Genomic DNA, 14,509 nt, shown 5'->3' on the forward strand with positions numbered 1-14,509 from the left:
GTGGTCCAAAGGAAAGCAGAGAAATGTGTTTGGCACCAGCTTGGCTGCAGGAGGAGCTCACTCTGTCTGCTGTCTGAAATAATTTAAAGCCACTTTTGCATGACAGATACTAAAACCACAAACTAAATGCAGACAATACTGCCAGCTAGTGGCAAATTGCAGTGGTCAAGCTGCCCATCACAAGAGCTCAAGACAGCAGGTGCTGCATCAGGGTTGAGTCTTAACTGGATGTCAATCACATTCAACCATTTTAATTTTATTTGGAATATGTTGTGGGATTGTGAGATTGACAACGCTGGGGTTGGTTTTTTTAAGATGAGAGATATGGGCAGTGCCCCAAATATGATTCAACTTTCTAATTAGCATTTGCTGCATTTCACTCTTTGCTTATGTGATATTTACAGAGGAGTAAACCAGGGGCATCAAACATTTGTGATTTAGGTGGAAGGGGAAGTCAGATAGAATATATGAGTTTTATTTCTAAAAGATTATGCTGCATAGCATAGATTTTTTTGAATGCCCTGAATAATGTACTAGAACAACTACCATATTTTTCGCTCTATAGGACGCACCCGACCATAGGATGCACCTTGCTTTAGAGGGGGAGAACAAGAAAAAAAAAATTCTCCCCCTCTCTGCTCAGCGCCCCTTCAGCGAAGCGGCAGGAGAAACAGAGCCCCTTCCATTTCTCCTCCCGCTTGGCTGAAGGGGTGCTGCGTAGCTCTCCCTCTCTGCTGAAGCCAGGAGAGTCTTGCTCTCCCAGCTTCAGCAAAAGGAACCGGAAGCCTTTGGAGCGCAGCGCGAGTTCCTGCTGCGCTCCAAAGGCTTCAGGCGGCTATCCCTGAAGCCTGGAGAGTGAGAGGGGTTGGTGCACCGACCCCTCTAGCTCTCCAGGCTTCAGAGAAAGCAACGCAAAGCCTCTGGAGCGCGGAGGGAGCCACTCCCTCTGCGCTTTGGAGGCTTCGCGTTGCTATCGCTGAAGCCAAGGAGCCTGCATTCGCTCCATAGGACGCACACACATTTCCCCTTAATTTTTGGAGGGGGAAAAGTGCGTCCTATAGAGCGAAAAATACGGTATTTTATCTAGTTTTTAATTCTGGAGAGTTTTTATTTTATTTATAAAAATATTTGTACAGTATACCACTATAACATAAAGAACATCAAATCATTTAACAGCAACAAAAACATAAAATCTATTGAGGTGTGATTGACATTTAAAACGGGTGACATCTTTATTTTACATTACTAATAAACCATAATCTTCTTTTGACTGTTCTCTGCATAACTTTCAATAGTTCACATTAGCGTGTGTGCTGCAACTGATCTGATTTATTTTAGGCTACATGAAGTTTAGGTAAGAAATGACAAATAAAAACTACCCCTTTACATTTTTAAACAGGGGCTTCAAGTCTCAACTAAGCAGAAAGTATCCCCCTGGGATTTATTTGAGGGCAACAGAAATCCTGCTCCGCTATCCTGGGCTTGGTTTGGAACTGTCCGTATCGATAGGAAAGTAATAAAATACGAGGAGCAGCAACACCTTCTCCTCTACCACGCCCACTCTAAACCCAAGCCCCGAAGTTACTACCTCGAGCCTTTACCCCTCCCTCCTGAAGAAGAGGAGGAGGAGGAAGAACCAACTACCCCTGCGTCTCAGGAACCGGAAAGGAAGTCAGCAGAGCTGTCAGATCAGGGCAAACCTTTAGCAGATGAAGAGAAGAAGGCAAAAGGCAAGAAGCGGAAGACAAAACCAACTTCCAAACTTGATGTAAGCGATTAAAACTTGCAGCATGAAATGGAAATTTTACCTCTTGAGTGGGAAGGGGGCATCCAGACTTGGGTTTGAGTCCTATTGCTACTTAGGAGAGGCAGGAACAGGTGCCCCCCCAGTGGGAGGTGTTTGTTAGTACAGTGGTACCTCAGGTTAAGAACCTAACACTTAACACTTAGTCATAACACTTAGTCAGGATGGTGAGCAACCATCAGAAAAATGTTGCAGGAAGCACAGCTGGGCCCACGACTTCAACATCTGCCACAGCGTCCCCAACAGTACATATCCAAGGCAGTTTGTCTCTGGGTGACAAACATGTCTGGAGAAGAGGCCTCAGGTGAGGTCACCTGCATTGGCCTGAGCTTCATTAATCCTCCCACCCCATGGAGCAGGGAAGGAGAGCAGTCACCGGTGCAAAGGCTACTTAGCAGTGCTACTGCTGTTGCCTCCAAGGATCAAGCTGCCTTGTTGTGATCAGGGCCCCTCTGTAAAGGAGGGCAGATGGCTCCATTCTCAGCTGCCTTGGCAGTGGCTGTAGTTCACCAGGCGGTTCAGATCTGTGCGACAGGGTGAGCTCCTGTTGCTCTGTCCCAGCTCCTGCCCACCTAGCAGTTCGAAAGCACACCAGTAGATAAATAGGTACCCCTGTGGCAGGAATGTAAACAGCATTTCCGTGCACGCACTCTGGTTTCTGTCACGGTGTCCTGTTGTGCCAGAAGCGGTTTAGTCATGCTGGCCACATGATGCAAAAAGCTGTCTGTGGACAGACGCCGGCTCCCTCAGCCTGAAAGCGAGATGAGCATCGCAACCCCATAGTCGCCTTTGGCCGGACTTAACCATCCAGGGGTCCTTTATCTTGAATTTACCAGCAGACTCACAAGAGGGCACTCAAGTGCCTTGATAACACAGGCAATGTCTGTGACTGCCTGCTTTCACAGTCTCCTCTCCCAGCCACTCAGTGCCCTTTCCTCTTGCTATGCCTTTGCTACCATAGTGTCAGACAGTGAACCCTTCCTTGGCTTTGCCCCCATCTCCTGAGCTTCTACAGTGATACTGCTTCACTTGAGAACAGTGCCCCAGCTGTTCCTCAGAGCACTCTTCAGTATCTGCTCTTCCCAACCAGAGGTTACCTAAAAGTGCAGTTGATGAGAGCTCTGTAAAGCCTTCAGGGTATCCTAAAGCAGTGCTTGGTAAGGCAAGCCAAGCCTCATCATACTCCCAGGCAAGGAAAACAGTTGACTCAGCTTGGACACTGTTTCTCTGATGAATATGAAGAGGGCTCTTCCTGAGGTCCATGATGTGCCTTCAGGTAAAGCAATTAGCATCCTAGATTGCGGGGGGGGGGGAGGGGGGAGGTAATGGATCTAGTTCTGCAATAGATGCGGTGCATTAGAACTCTTGATTTTTTTTGGGGGGGGGGAGAACTATCTTCAGAGGTGCCTTAGAAGCTTATGGGGTGCTCCACAATCTGAAGGTTAGTAATAGTAAACCGCTTTCCCGAAAGGTAATTTGCTAGCCAGTGATTCTTTCCCTAAAACAATGGGAGAGGAATGTTGGATGTTTCTGTTAATGATGAAGTTAATTATATCCACCTTTTGTGTTGATTAAGTCCACCTTAGAACCTGCCCCTGGCGATACAGAGGAATCGTATGGCAGATGAGCGAAAGCGAAAAGTATTTCCTGAAGATAAAATTTTTTGAAACTGCTTCATGTACTTAGATATATGGTGGAATAATCCTTTGCACGAGAGATTCCTTAGGACATCTAACTTAATTTATTCACCAAAGTTTCATTCTCTGAAGCTTGAATGCACAGTGTGAATTTGTCGTTAAGTTGCCCACACAGCAGGCCTTTGATAACATTATGACCTGACATGTTGTATAGCATGCAGAAAAGGTATAAAAAGAAGCACTATCGGACAGCCAAGAAGATGTCATATTTAGTTTATCTCTGCCAGGTCTATGACTGAATCGGTTTTGTATTGTAAACCACAAACGGACTTGTCATAAATGCTTTAATAGTTCAGTAGGAAAATTGGCATTGTTTATGAAAAAGTAGGGTATGGATGCAAATAACGTTTAACTTTTCCTGTTTCGCTTAAGGATTACCCTCAGAACAATGTATATAGAGTCCCTCCCAACTATTCACCACTTCCATCTCAAATGATGCACCACCCCCAGTCTGCTTTGTGGGGCTATAATGTTATGGGGCAGCCCCAGCAAGCTGCTTTCTTCGTCCAGAACCAGCCTCTTCCACCAGGTAGGTCTCTGCTTTGTAATGGGCACCAGAAGCTTGCTGCATCATACAGAAGCAATATTATTTTTTAGTCCTCCCCCCCCCCATTCTGCTATGTTCAGAAGGCAGTCATAGTTATGCAGAAGGCAGAAAGAAACAGAAAACAACAGTTAACTGTTGTTAATTATTGTTAAAAGCTGCTCAACTTCAGGTTTTTTTGTTTTGTTTTTTCCTTTGCTATTTGAAAAAGCTCACCTTCCATTGCAAGCAAGGCTTGGTAGGATGATGTATCTCTAAGTATTTGGATGCTATAGAATTAGTAGTTAAAAGTCATTTTACCCTCTAGTGTGTCTAGAAAAAAACAGTAGTTTTTGTTGTTTACAAATCTTGTTTCACATACTCTAAGGGGAAGCAAAGTGAAACCTAGGTTTTAAATGATATGTATTTCGGCACTTTGTACACAAGAAAAAAACATGTTATTATGCATTATATAGTCCTTAGGATTGTAAACAACCCCTCTATCTATCATCTATCTATCTATCTATCTATCTATCTATCTATCTATCTATCTATCTATCTATCATCTATCTATCTATGGACTCAGCTACATTAGTCAAAAAAATGTTTTGAATTCATTATAAACATGTAGCACCAGATGGCCCCAGAGAGCAAAGAAATTTTTAATGTGATTTTTACATAGCGTTTTTTCCCTTTTTGTTATAACGATTTAATTTCTGACTTATTTATAAAGTTTTCTTCCTGTGTGTAGATCCACCCTCTATCTATTATCTATCCATCTATCTATCATCTATCCCATTGCATTCACAGGTGGCTCCAGATTGGACCCTCCCAACTCCTTTGTCCCAAGCAACACAAAACAAGTGCTGTCTAACATGCTGCAGAGGCGTTCTGGCACCATGATGCAGCCACCATCAATTCACGCAATTGCTTCACAGCAGCAGCAGCAGCAACTGCTCCAGATGAAGCTACTTCAGCAGCAGCAGCAGCAACAGCAGCAGCAGCAACAGCAGCAGCGGCTTCTAAGGCAGCAAGCCCAGGCAAGCCCAAGCCTCAACAGCGTCTTTCTTCGTCTTACATTTTAGGAATGCGCTGATCCAGCCGAGCCTCTACTTGATTTAGGATTGTAGGCACATAAAACCATACCCAGAACCCAAGTTAGGCTTCATGCACAACATGCAACAAAACTGTAGAATCCTGAGCTGGTAGTGTGAGCTGTAACATTTCACTCTGTGGATTGGGGTGCCTATTTCATTCCCCAAGCAATATATTCCCTGCAATTCTCCCTGCAACTGCACCCCCCAAAAAACTGACATATTAGAAAGGAGTTTCTGCTCTGCCTGCTATGCAAGTTTGCCGCTTGCTGGAAGGTAGATTAAGAGCCCCTTAGAAAGGACTCTCATTCCAAATGTTTGAAAACACTGCTGCAATGTGGTTTTTTGCTAAGGTAGTCTTATTTGTTTATTTATATACCTTTTGCCTGACTGTGGGTTTTGTGTTTGCTTATGAGACCACATACATCAATGTCTAAGTCCCCTTTTCCTAATATTTGTCTGCTGGACATTGCATCACATTTCTTTTTTGTTTATAAAATGTGTGGATTAATTTTTACAGAATCTTAGAATTTTAGAGTAGGAAGGGACCCCAGGGGTCATGTAGTCCAGTTCCCTGCTGTATAGACATTTCAACTAAAACATCGATGGCAGATGACCAGCCAACCTCTGCTTAAAAATCTCCAATGAAGGCGAGACCACCTCCTTCCAAGGGAGTCAGTTTCACTGTCTAGCAGCTCTTACTGTCAGAAATTCCTTCCTGATGTTTAATTGGAATCTCCTTCCTTGTAACTTAAATCCATTGATTCGGGTCCATTCTTTTGTTTATTGTGTTATCGCCAGTTTGGGCACTGCTTTCCTTTTAGGCAAAGGCAAAGCAGGTGTTGAGCTGTTCCGCCTTCTCTCTGTTACCCAATAGCATTTCTCTGTCTTCTCCATGCAAGGAACCTACTAATTGCTTGTTCTTCCTCTTGTTTGAACATAGCCAAAGAAACCTTTTTCAAAACTTATCTTTAACTTCTCTTGCAATCACGAGTTCATTCTGAGCTTTGGCCCGCCTGACCTTCCCCTTGCAACTTGTGAATACTCTTCCTTCATGATTTCCCTTTTCTTCCATTTCTTATACATACCTTTCTTACATCTCAGTTCACCTGTTATCTGCAGGCACACTGGTTTCTTTAGATACCTCCCACTTTTCTCACTCGTTGGAATTGCCTGCATCTGTGCCTTCAATATTTCTCCTCTTAATAAATTCCCATCCACCTTGAACTCCTTTTTCTTTGAGTATTTCTGACTATGGGTCTTCCTTCACCCAGTAGTTCCTTAAGCTTTTTGAAATCAACCTACTTCAAGTCTAGAGTGCATGGCCAAATATACTCAGCTTTCCCTTGCCTGGGTATAATGAAAGCCAAGAGGCCATGACCACTTCTGCCCAAGGCTCCCTGTACGCTCACTTTATTGATCACTTCTTCCCTGTAGGAAGTCAATTTCCACAACCACATGTCTCTTCCCTCTCTGGAGAGTGGAAGGAATCGTTCTGTACACTGTGCCTTCCACCGCCACCTCGGAGAGTTCTGAGGTCTGCAACCGCTGTAGTTGCTCCTCTGGCTCAGAATCAGTGTCCAAGGTGAGGGCATGGAATCAGTTTTGTAGCTCCAGAGGCGCTCAGCATGGTTCCTGACAGTCCTACTCGTGTCCACGGGTTCATGTTCTGCACTAGGTGATCTTTCTTCCCCCTGGGGGGCACCCTGCTTGCATCTGTGTTCTTGGACAGTCCACTCTGGTAACATCAAATCATCTGGCTCCAAGTTAGTAAGTTCAAAAAAATACCATGGCAAAGAAGCCAAACTCTTGCAGCTAATGGTAAAGTAAAGGTCAAGGGGCCCCTGACCATTAGGTCCAGTCGTGGCCGACTCTGGGGTTGCGGAGCTCATCTCGCTTTACTGGCCGAGGGAGCCGGCATACAGCTTCCGGATCATGTGGCCAGCATGACTAACCCGCTTCTGGCGAACCAGAGCAGCACACGGAAACGCCGTTTACCTTCCCGCCAGAGCGGTATCTATTTATTTACTTGCACTTTGATGTGCTTTGGAACTGCTAGGTTGGCAGGAGCGGCTAATGGTACATGGCCCACAAATCCATAGAGGGAAGATGTGAACTAAAATTTCCAAACTCACATGAAGTTATTTCCCCTCCTGCCACTAGATGGCACTGCTCCTCTGTTCTCACTGTCTCTTGTGTGTTTTCAAAATGTGCCTGCCAGTGGTGGCAGTTTTTCTTGCCAGATATTCCTCTTAATCTAAACTGTTTAGGGTTTGTTACTCAGGATTTCAAGGTGGAGCGAGACTCCCTTAATATTGCTCTCATTTGTTCTTGGGAATCTTTTTGACTTGCCCTCTCAGTATCTTTTGTCTTTTCTCTCACACACTTTCCTAAAATCACCACCTCAGCTTTAAATCCCCAGGATCAAATCAAATAAAAACGACCAAAGGGTCAGCAGCGTGTTTCCTCAGCCAGTTCTCTCCGCGCTGCTGATGTTTGTGTTGCATCTCACTTGTGTCATTCCTTCAGAGCTCCGTAGGGACTGCTCTCATCCTCTGAAGACTCCCTGCTTCTTCCTGCTTCCTGATGGAAGATGTTTGGAAGAGTTAGCAGGGCTAGGACTTGCAGGTTTCTTCTCCACCCCACCCCAGCCTTGCCCAATGTCATTCAACCAGGCTGAATAGCTGTTTTGCTGAGATTAAACACTCCAGGGAAATGTTCTGGGAGGAAAGCATGAAAGCACCTCAGTAACTGGGTTGAAAGAAGAAAACGTCAAAGGGACATCCTTTTTAAAAAAATGCAGTTAAGAAATTCAGCTATGTACATAATGCATAACTCAGCATCACTTGCCTTCAGAAAGAAAAATATTGGAAACATACCAACTTCTGTTCTTAGGTTGTATTTTAAAATGCCTTGAATGCCTGAACTGTTCACAATGGTGTCCCTAAACATGTAATCTTTAAATTTACAATAAGTAATATGTTTTTTTTAATTTGCAATTTTTTTGCAGGGTCCGACTATCGACCAGGCTGCTCTTTTTGCTCAACAAATCCGGCCAGCTTCTCAGCTTCCGCAATATCCAGGGATACAGCAGACACAGGTACATAATAATTGGTCTGTGTAGGGAAAGGATGTGCTAAGGCCCTGCCTGTGCCTTACACTGAGATCCAGTCATGTTCAGTGTTCGTTGTACTCAGAGTAGACCCATTGAAATTTATGGGCATGACTAAACTAGGTCTACTAATTTCAGTGTGGGTCAACTCTTGAGTAGAACTTGGTTGCATACGACCCTGCAGGTTTTATGAGGGGTTTTAAAATGGCCAGGATCTTTCATGACTCTCCCTTTATAACCCTGAATAAAATAAGCTTTCACAATTCTAAAATCTGACATACATAAGTTTAGTAAATATGGGCTAGTCAGCACTGATTTTGCATGCAAGAAGATGGGAAACTCGTGCCCTTACCCCCATGTCCTTGTGGCCAGAAGATACTATTTGCATGAATTTATGTTTTTACACGAAAGCTGTGATTTATGCAGAAGTGAAGCAGCTGGAATGGTGCTGCCACAATCATGCCAGTCCATCCTCTGTGTGGAAACAGCCCTGCATAAAAGCAGCAGCTTGGAGGTTTCATTTATCGTATATTGCCCACATTTGCTGTGTTGAAAAGGTAGAATAATACAAAACCCGCAAACATGTACGGCTGCCATTTGAGCCTAGCAAATTCAAAGTAAGCATAATTAAACTATGGGATTTTTATTTTATTTTTAAGTGTCCGGTTGTTATTTCAAGTAACAGCACAGTATACATTCCTTGTCATCCTGGTGTGTTGCTTGTTTGTTTGTTTAAAAAATAAATAAACAGTGACAATGGGAAGCTTTCTTTAGAAGCATCGAAATCAAAGCAACTTGTGCCTTGGCCTGTTTTTTTGTGCAGACTATTCCTCATGGCTACACAATGTATAGCACTCAGATGCCATTGCAATCACAGCAGGCCGGGGGCATCGTCCTTTCGCCTACCTACAACTCCAGGGCCTATCAAGCAACTCATTTGAACCCTGCTCTGATGGAAAGGCTACGGCAGACACAACAACAGCCAAGTGGGTACATTCATCAGCAAGCAGCTGCCTATCCTCAGCCTCTAACGGGCAACCAGCGGTAAGATGTTTATCAGGACCTTTGATATCTTGATGTATATAACCTTTGGAAAGAGAGTTTTGAAAATAGGTCTGCGAAATGCTGGAAGAAGGCATATGTAGTTGACCAATCTGTAAGGGCTGACAAGCTGTGGATTTTGCCTAACCTCTGCTGCTGGGTGACAAATCACCCAGAGCCTGATTGGTTCCAAATAATATATAGCCCCAGCTGAGATTTCAGTAGATCTTGCTGCTTCTTGCCGATCTTTACTATCTGCAACACGTTGCGTAGCTCCTTTTCATTCTCATGCTGCGTGGGATTAGGCTTCTGATGAATGCCTTTGAAAATTCCCACCCACTGAAAATCCCTACAAATCCTTTAAACGGGGGCCTTAAATTTGTGCTGCGAGAAGTGAAGCTACAGGGAACCAGTCAGAGGGCCTTCTCGGTAGTGGCGCCTGCCCTCTGGAACACCATCAGATGTCAAGGAAATAAACAACTATCTGACTTTTAGAAGACATCTGAAGGCAGCCCTGTTTAGGGAAGCTTTTAATGTTTGATGTTGTGTCGCTTTTTTATATATTCTGTTGGGAGCTGCCAAGAGTGACTGGGGAAACCCAGCCAGATGGGCGGGGTATAAATAAATTACCATTACTACTACTACTACTACTACTTGGGTAGATTTGAATAAATTTACTAAAACCTGTGGTGCAGTTTCTAACGCATTGGTGGGTATGTCGCAGATGATTGGTTGTTCTTTTTATATGTCAGAACTTCAGCTAATAAAATTGGTCAAATGAATTATCCCTTAGAATTACCCTTTGGTTCCTATAAAGAGAGTTAGAATACATATTAGTGACCTTTGTAATAAAATGTTTCAAAATGCAGGGCTCGACAGAGCATTTTTCCAAAACCGTAATAGCTATTAAAAGTCTTTGTGCAAACTTCCAGTGCTTCCTTGAAAGCATCCCTGAGGCTATGGGGCCAGCTGTGGGGACACTTTTGGCTTTCTTTATGCTACAGATGTTTCATTTTGTTGTTGTTGAAGAAGAAAGTAGTCTTGTTTCTTAGGAAAGTATAAAATGCCAAGACTAAGCCAATGGATTACTAGTGAGCGATGATGACATAATTCCCTACATTCTTGCAAGGATAGAAATCGTGGGATAATGGTTGACTTTTCCTCCTCTGATTATTAATCTTAAGATGGATAAGTGATATAATTGCATGTTGATTTTACTCAAGAACTGAAAAATTCTATGGATTTCAATGTTGATTAGCCATCTTCATTGCCGCAGTTCAAGACTCCCATTGTGGCTGAATTCTAGACCTTAGTCTACATACATAAAGCTTGCAAACGCTTTCAGATTTTCACCTATATGTGGACTTCTATCAAAGCATTCATGGAGTCCTTTTTCAAAACACTAATATACTCTCTTACCATGAAGAATTCAGCAGTAGGAGGAGCAGTAGTGGCTGGTGAGGTGGCACAGGTTGTTGGGATACTGCCAGGGAGATAAAGTCCATCTGAGCCCCCAAGCTCGGTGCCGGACGATCCATCGACCTCCCGTAGTCAGGCAATATCAGCAATTCAGCGACACTAAGCCTCAGGCTTAGTGCACACTATAACAGCAGAATTCACACAGCAAAAAGTTGCACAAGCATGAGAGCAGAACATGCATATTTACAGTTTATTAGGCGTTGGTCAGAACAAAGGAGACATGACCGTCTGCTCCGACTGCTCAGGCAAAACAGCAGAAAACGAAAGGAACTTACAACATAAACATCCTGTGAGACAGGAAATTACGCAGGCTGTTATACAAACATCCTGCTCCCTTTTAAGGTGGAACGGAAATATCCTAACATCCTCCCCCTTTCCGTGTAACCTGTAGTACCTGTGGTTCAACCCAATTGCAACCTTTGTGCGTAAACCTTCAGTTGTTCTCTGTTAACAACCTTAGACAACAGATCAGCAGGAATTTCATTTCCTGGCATGTAGGACACCTGAATGAGTCCTTTCTGAATACACTCTCTTGCACGATGTAGCTTAATCTGCAAGTACTTGGTCCTTTGCTTGCAACTCTCCGAGTTCAGCAAAGCCAAACAAGATCTATTGTCTTGATACACTTGTATAGGACATTTCACAGAAACCCCAATGTCCTTAAACAGTTGCATCAACCATTCACAATCCATGAGTGAAAATGACAGAGCATTGAGTTCTGCTTCACAGGAACTTAGGCTAACTGTTGTCTGCTTTTTGCACAACCAGTCAAACAGGCAGTGGTTGTACATGTAGCATACTCCAGAAGTGCTTGTACCATCCGTGGTGTCACTTCCAAAACTTGCATCTGCAAAGATTTCAAGACCTCCAGTCTTCTGACTGGTGAACCTCAGCCTGTAGTGCATAGTCCCTTTCAAATACCGGGCTATGCGCTTCAGAGCTTTCCAATCCTGAACAGTAGGATTGTTAGCATGTCTGCTAAGCAGGTTAGTGCTTACAGCAATGTCAGGCCTTGAACATCTAGCAATGAAATTCAACTTGCCTAGAATGCATCTGTACAGCGTTGTGTCAGAAAACGCTTCAGCAGTACTGTCTACCTGGTAACCTGTCACCATCGGTGTGTCTGCTGGGTTAGCATCAACCAAATTCAACCTGGTTAATACATCAGTAATTTTCTGTGTTTGGTGTACCAGAAAATTACCTGCTTGGTCCCTCTCCACCTGCAGAGAAAGATAGTTGGATACCTCACCAAGATCCTTCATGTCAAAGTGCTCCTTCAGCTGAGCTAGGGTGCTTTGGTAAAAAGCCTGATTCTTCCAAAACATCAGAAGATCATCAACAAAACATAAACAATACAATTTGTTTTGCCCCTCCTCCTTGACAAACACACATGGATCAGCTTTGCCCTGGTGAAAACCTAGAGAAAGCAACGTTTCAGTGAGTTTTGTGTTCCAACACCTGGCACTCTGCTTGAGACCATATAAGGATTTCCACAGTTTACAGACCATTCCCTTCTGTATCTGCATCCCGTCAGGTGGAAGCATGTACAGCTCCTCCCCCAAAAACCCATACAAAAAAGCTGTATTTATGTCATGATGGGAAACATGCAGTTTCTCCTCCGCAGCGATCTTGAGCATCAGCCGAATGCTCTCATATTTGACCGTGGGTGAGTAGGTCTCGTGGTAATCCTGCCCTGGTACCTGTGAAAAACCTCTGGCAACCAATCTGGCTTTGTGTCTGACAACCTTGCCATTCTGGTCTGTCTTGGCCTTGAAGACCCATTTGCTGCCAACCAGTCTCATTCCTGGGACTACCGGTACCAGCTCCCATGTTTGGTTCCTGTTTAAGGAATCAACTTCAGCCTTCATGGCATTAAGCCAAGGCTCAGCATCTTTAGAGGTTAACTCCTGAACCTCTTTGAAGCTAGAAGGTTCCCACACCTTCTCTGAGCTACTAAGAACAGCAGTTGCCGTCTTAGCAAACTCATCAGCAAATCTCTTTGGAGGTTTGCCTTTGGTCGCCCTTTCAGACCTGCGAACCAGATGCAAGTCTTCTGGACTCATCTCCTCCTTCTTAGGAGAAAAGTGACCAATGGTGAACAGTGGTTCTTCCAGTTCATTGTCAGACTCATCAGATGGTCTGACTGAGGCCTTTGCGCTCTTGTAGTCTGCTGTGTCATCACTGTCACTGACAGCAGCAGCAGCGCCGCCCACTGAACTGGAATCCGAACTCTGATCATCATCATCATCATCATCATCCTCAGTTTCCTCAGCTTTCTCAGCATGATCTGCTTTCTTCACATCACCTTCATCCTCCTCTGGGTAACTCTGGAAAATTCCCACATTTTCCCCCCACTTAGGATTGTACTCAACACTTCTTGTGAACTTTATGGATTTAGAGTTAGTCATCCATACCCTGTATGCACCTTTTTCGTACCCCATGAACAAACCATGTGCCCCACGCTTCCCAAGCTTGTTGCTTTGTGGGGTGTGTACCCACATGTCAGAACCAAAGATTCTCAAGTGCTTGACATTAGGTTTCTTATCAAACATTTTCTCATAGGGAGTGCAGCCAATAGGTGATGACAGTCTCCTGTTAAAAGAATAAACAAAATTCGCCAAAGCCTCCCCCCAAAACTTCTCAGGGAGATTGGCATCATGCAACAAGGTTTTTATCCCTTGCAGCAACGTTTGATTTGCTCGCTCCGCAAGCCCATTCATCCATGGCGATCTAGGCGTTGACATGTCATGCTGGATTCCCTTCTCAGTCAGGAAAGCTTCAAACTGCTGAGAAGTGAATTCCCCGCCTCGATCAGTAAACAGACAACCAATACGTTTACCGTGAGCATTCTCCAACCAAGCACAGAATGCCTTGAACCTAGGAAATGCTTGCGATTTCTGCTCGAGCATAAACACATGAATGTACCTGGAAAAAGAATCAATTAGAACCATGAAGTACCTTGCTCCTCCCAAAGAGGGCGCTAGAGGACCTACCAGGTCTGCGTGAACTAGCTGGTAGGGTTTGGAAGCCTGCCTGCTAGACTCCTTGCCTTTTGGAGCAACCTTCACCTTGTTCTCTGCACAAGATACACATTTCATGTGATATTTACAAGGTTTGATGTCCAAACCTTCAACCAACTCAGGCATCTTGGCTAGCGCTTGCCAAGAGAGGTGACAAAATCTTCGATGTGCATCATGAATGCATCCTGCATGAAGAACCTTGTTAGTTTGTGCAACACAACAAGTATCAGCATTAGATATAACAGCATTGTCATCATAAGTTAGACAGAACAAACCATCCATCAACTTTGCATGCAAAATGTCCTCTTTGCCTTTTCTGATGACACAGACAGTCCTCTTGAAGGAAACCTCAAAACCACACCCAGTCAGCTGTGGTACACTAATCAAATTGTCCGCAGCTCCTGGAACAAAAAGTACATCTTTGATGGTAGTATTCAGACTTGCAAGTTTCACAGTCCCAACTCCTGCAGCTTGCAAAGTCCTTCCATCAGCCAGCTGGACCTCTCCATCTTGAGGTGTGAAGGAGATGAACAGATGGCGGTCTTTGGTGAGATGGTGCGTGCACCCAGAGTCAATAACAAATCTGGCCTTGGCCTTGTTTCCCACCGGCGTGGGCTTTTGCAGCTTGCCTTTAGCCTTTGGTGAAGCTGTGCCAGCAAACATAGCCTTGTTTTCCACTGGCGAGGGCTTTTGCAACTTGCCCCCCTGCTCCTGGCCATCAGACGTGCCTTTAGCCTTT

The 14,509-nt window shown here is 44.3% G+C and overlaps 1 protein-coding gene across 5 annotated transcripts in view; it reads left to right on the plus strand.

The window, feature by feature from the left end:
* MED12L (mediator complex subunit 12L) overlaps positions 1-14,509 on the plus strand; it is a 187,995-nt gene that overhangs the window by 157,428 nt on the left and 16,058 nt on the right. For all 5 annotated transcript variants that reach the window (XM_053390283.1, XM_053390285.1, XM_053390286.1 and 2 more), the window contains 5 exons: positions 1,400-1,768; positions 3,874-4,030; positions 4,835-5,064; positions 8,129-8,218; positions 9,054-9,274. In XM_053390283.1, coding sequence (XP_053246258.1) covers positions 1,400-1,768; positions 3,874-4,030; positions 4,835-5,064; positions 8,129-8,218; positions 9,054-9,274 — 1,067 coding nt within the window. The remainder of the gene's footprint in view (positions 1-1,399; positions 1,769-3,873; positions 4,031-4,834; positions 5,065-8,128; positions 8,219-9,053; positions 9,275-14,509) is intronic.

Source organism: Podarcis raffonei, chromosome 5, assembly GCF_027172205.1.
Source record: "Podarcis raffonei isolate rPodRaf1 chromosome 5, rPodRaf1.pri, whole genome shotgun sequence".
In the NCBI taxonomy this organism is placed as follows: Eukaryota; Metazoa; Chordata; class Lepidosauria; order Squamata; family Lacertidae; genus Podarcis; species Podarcis raffonei.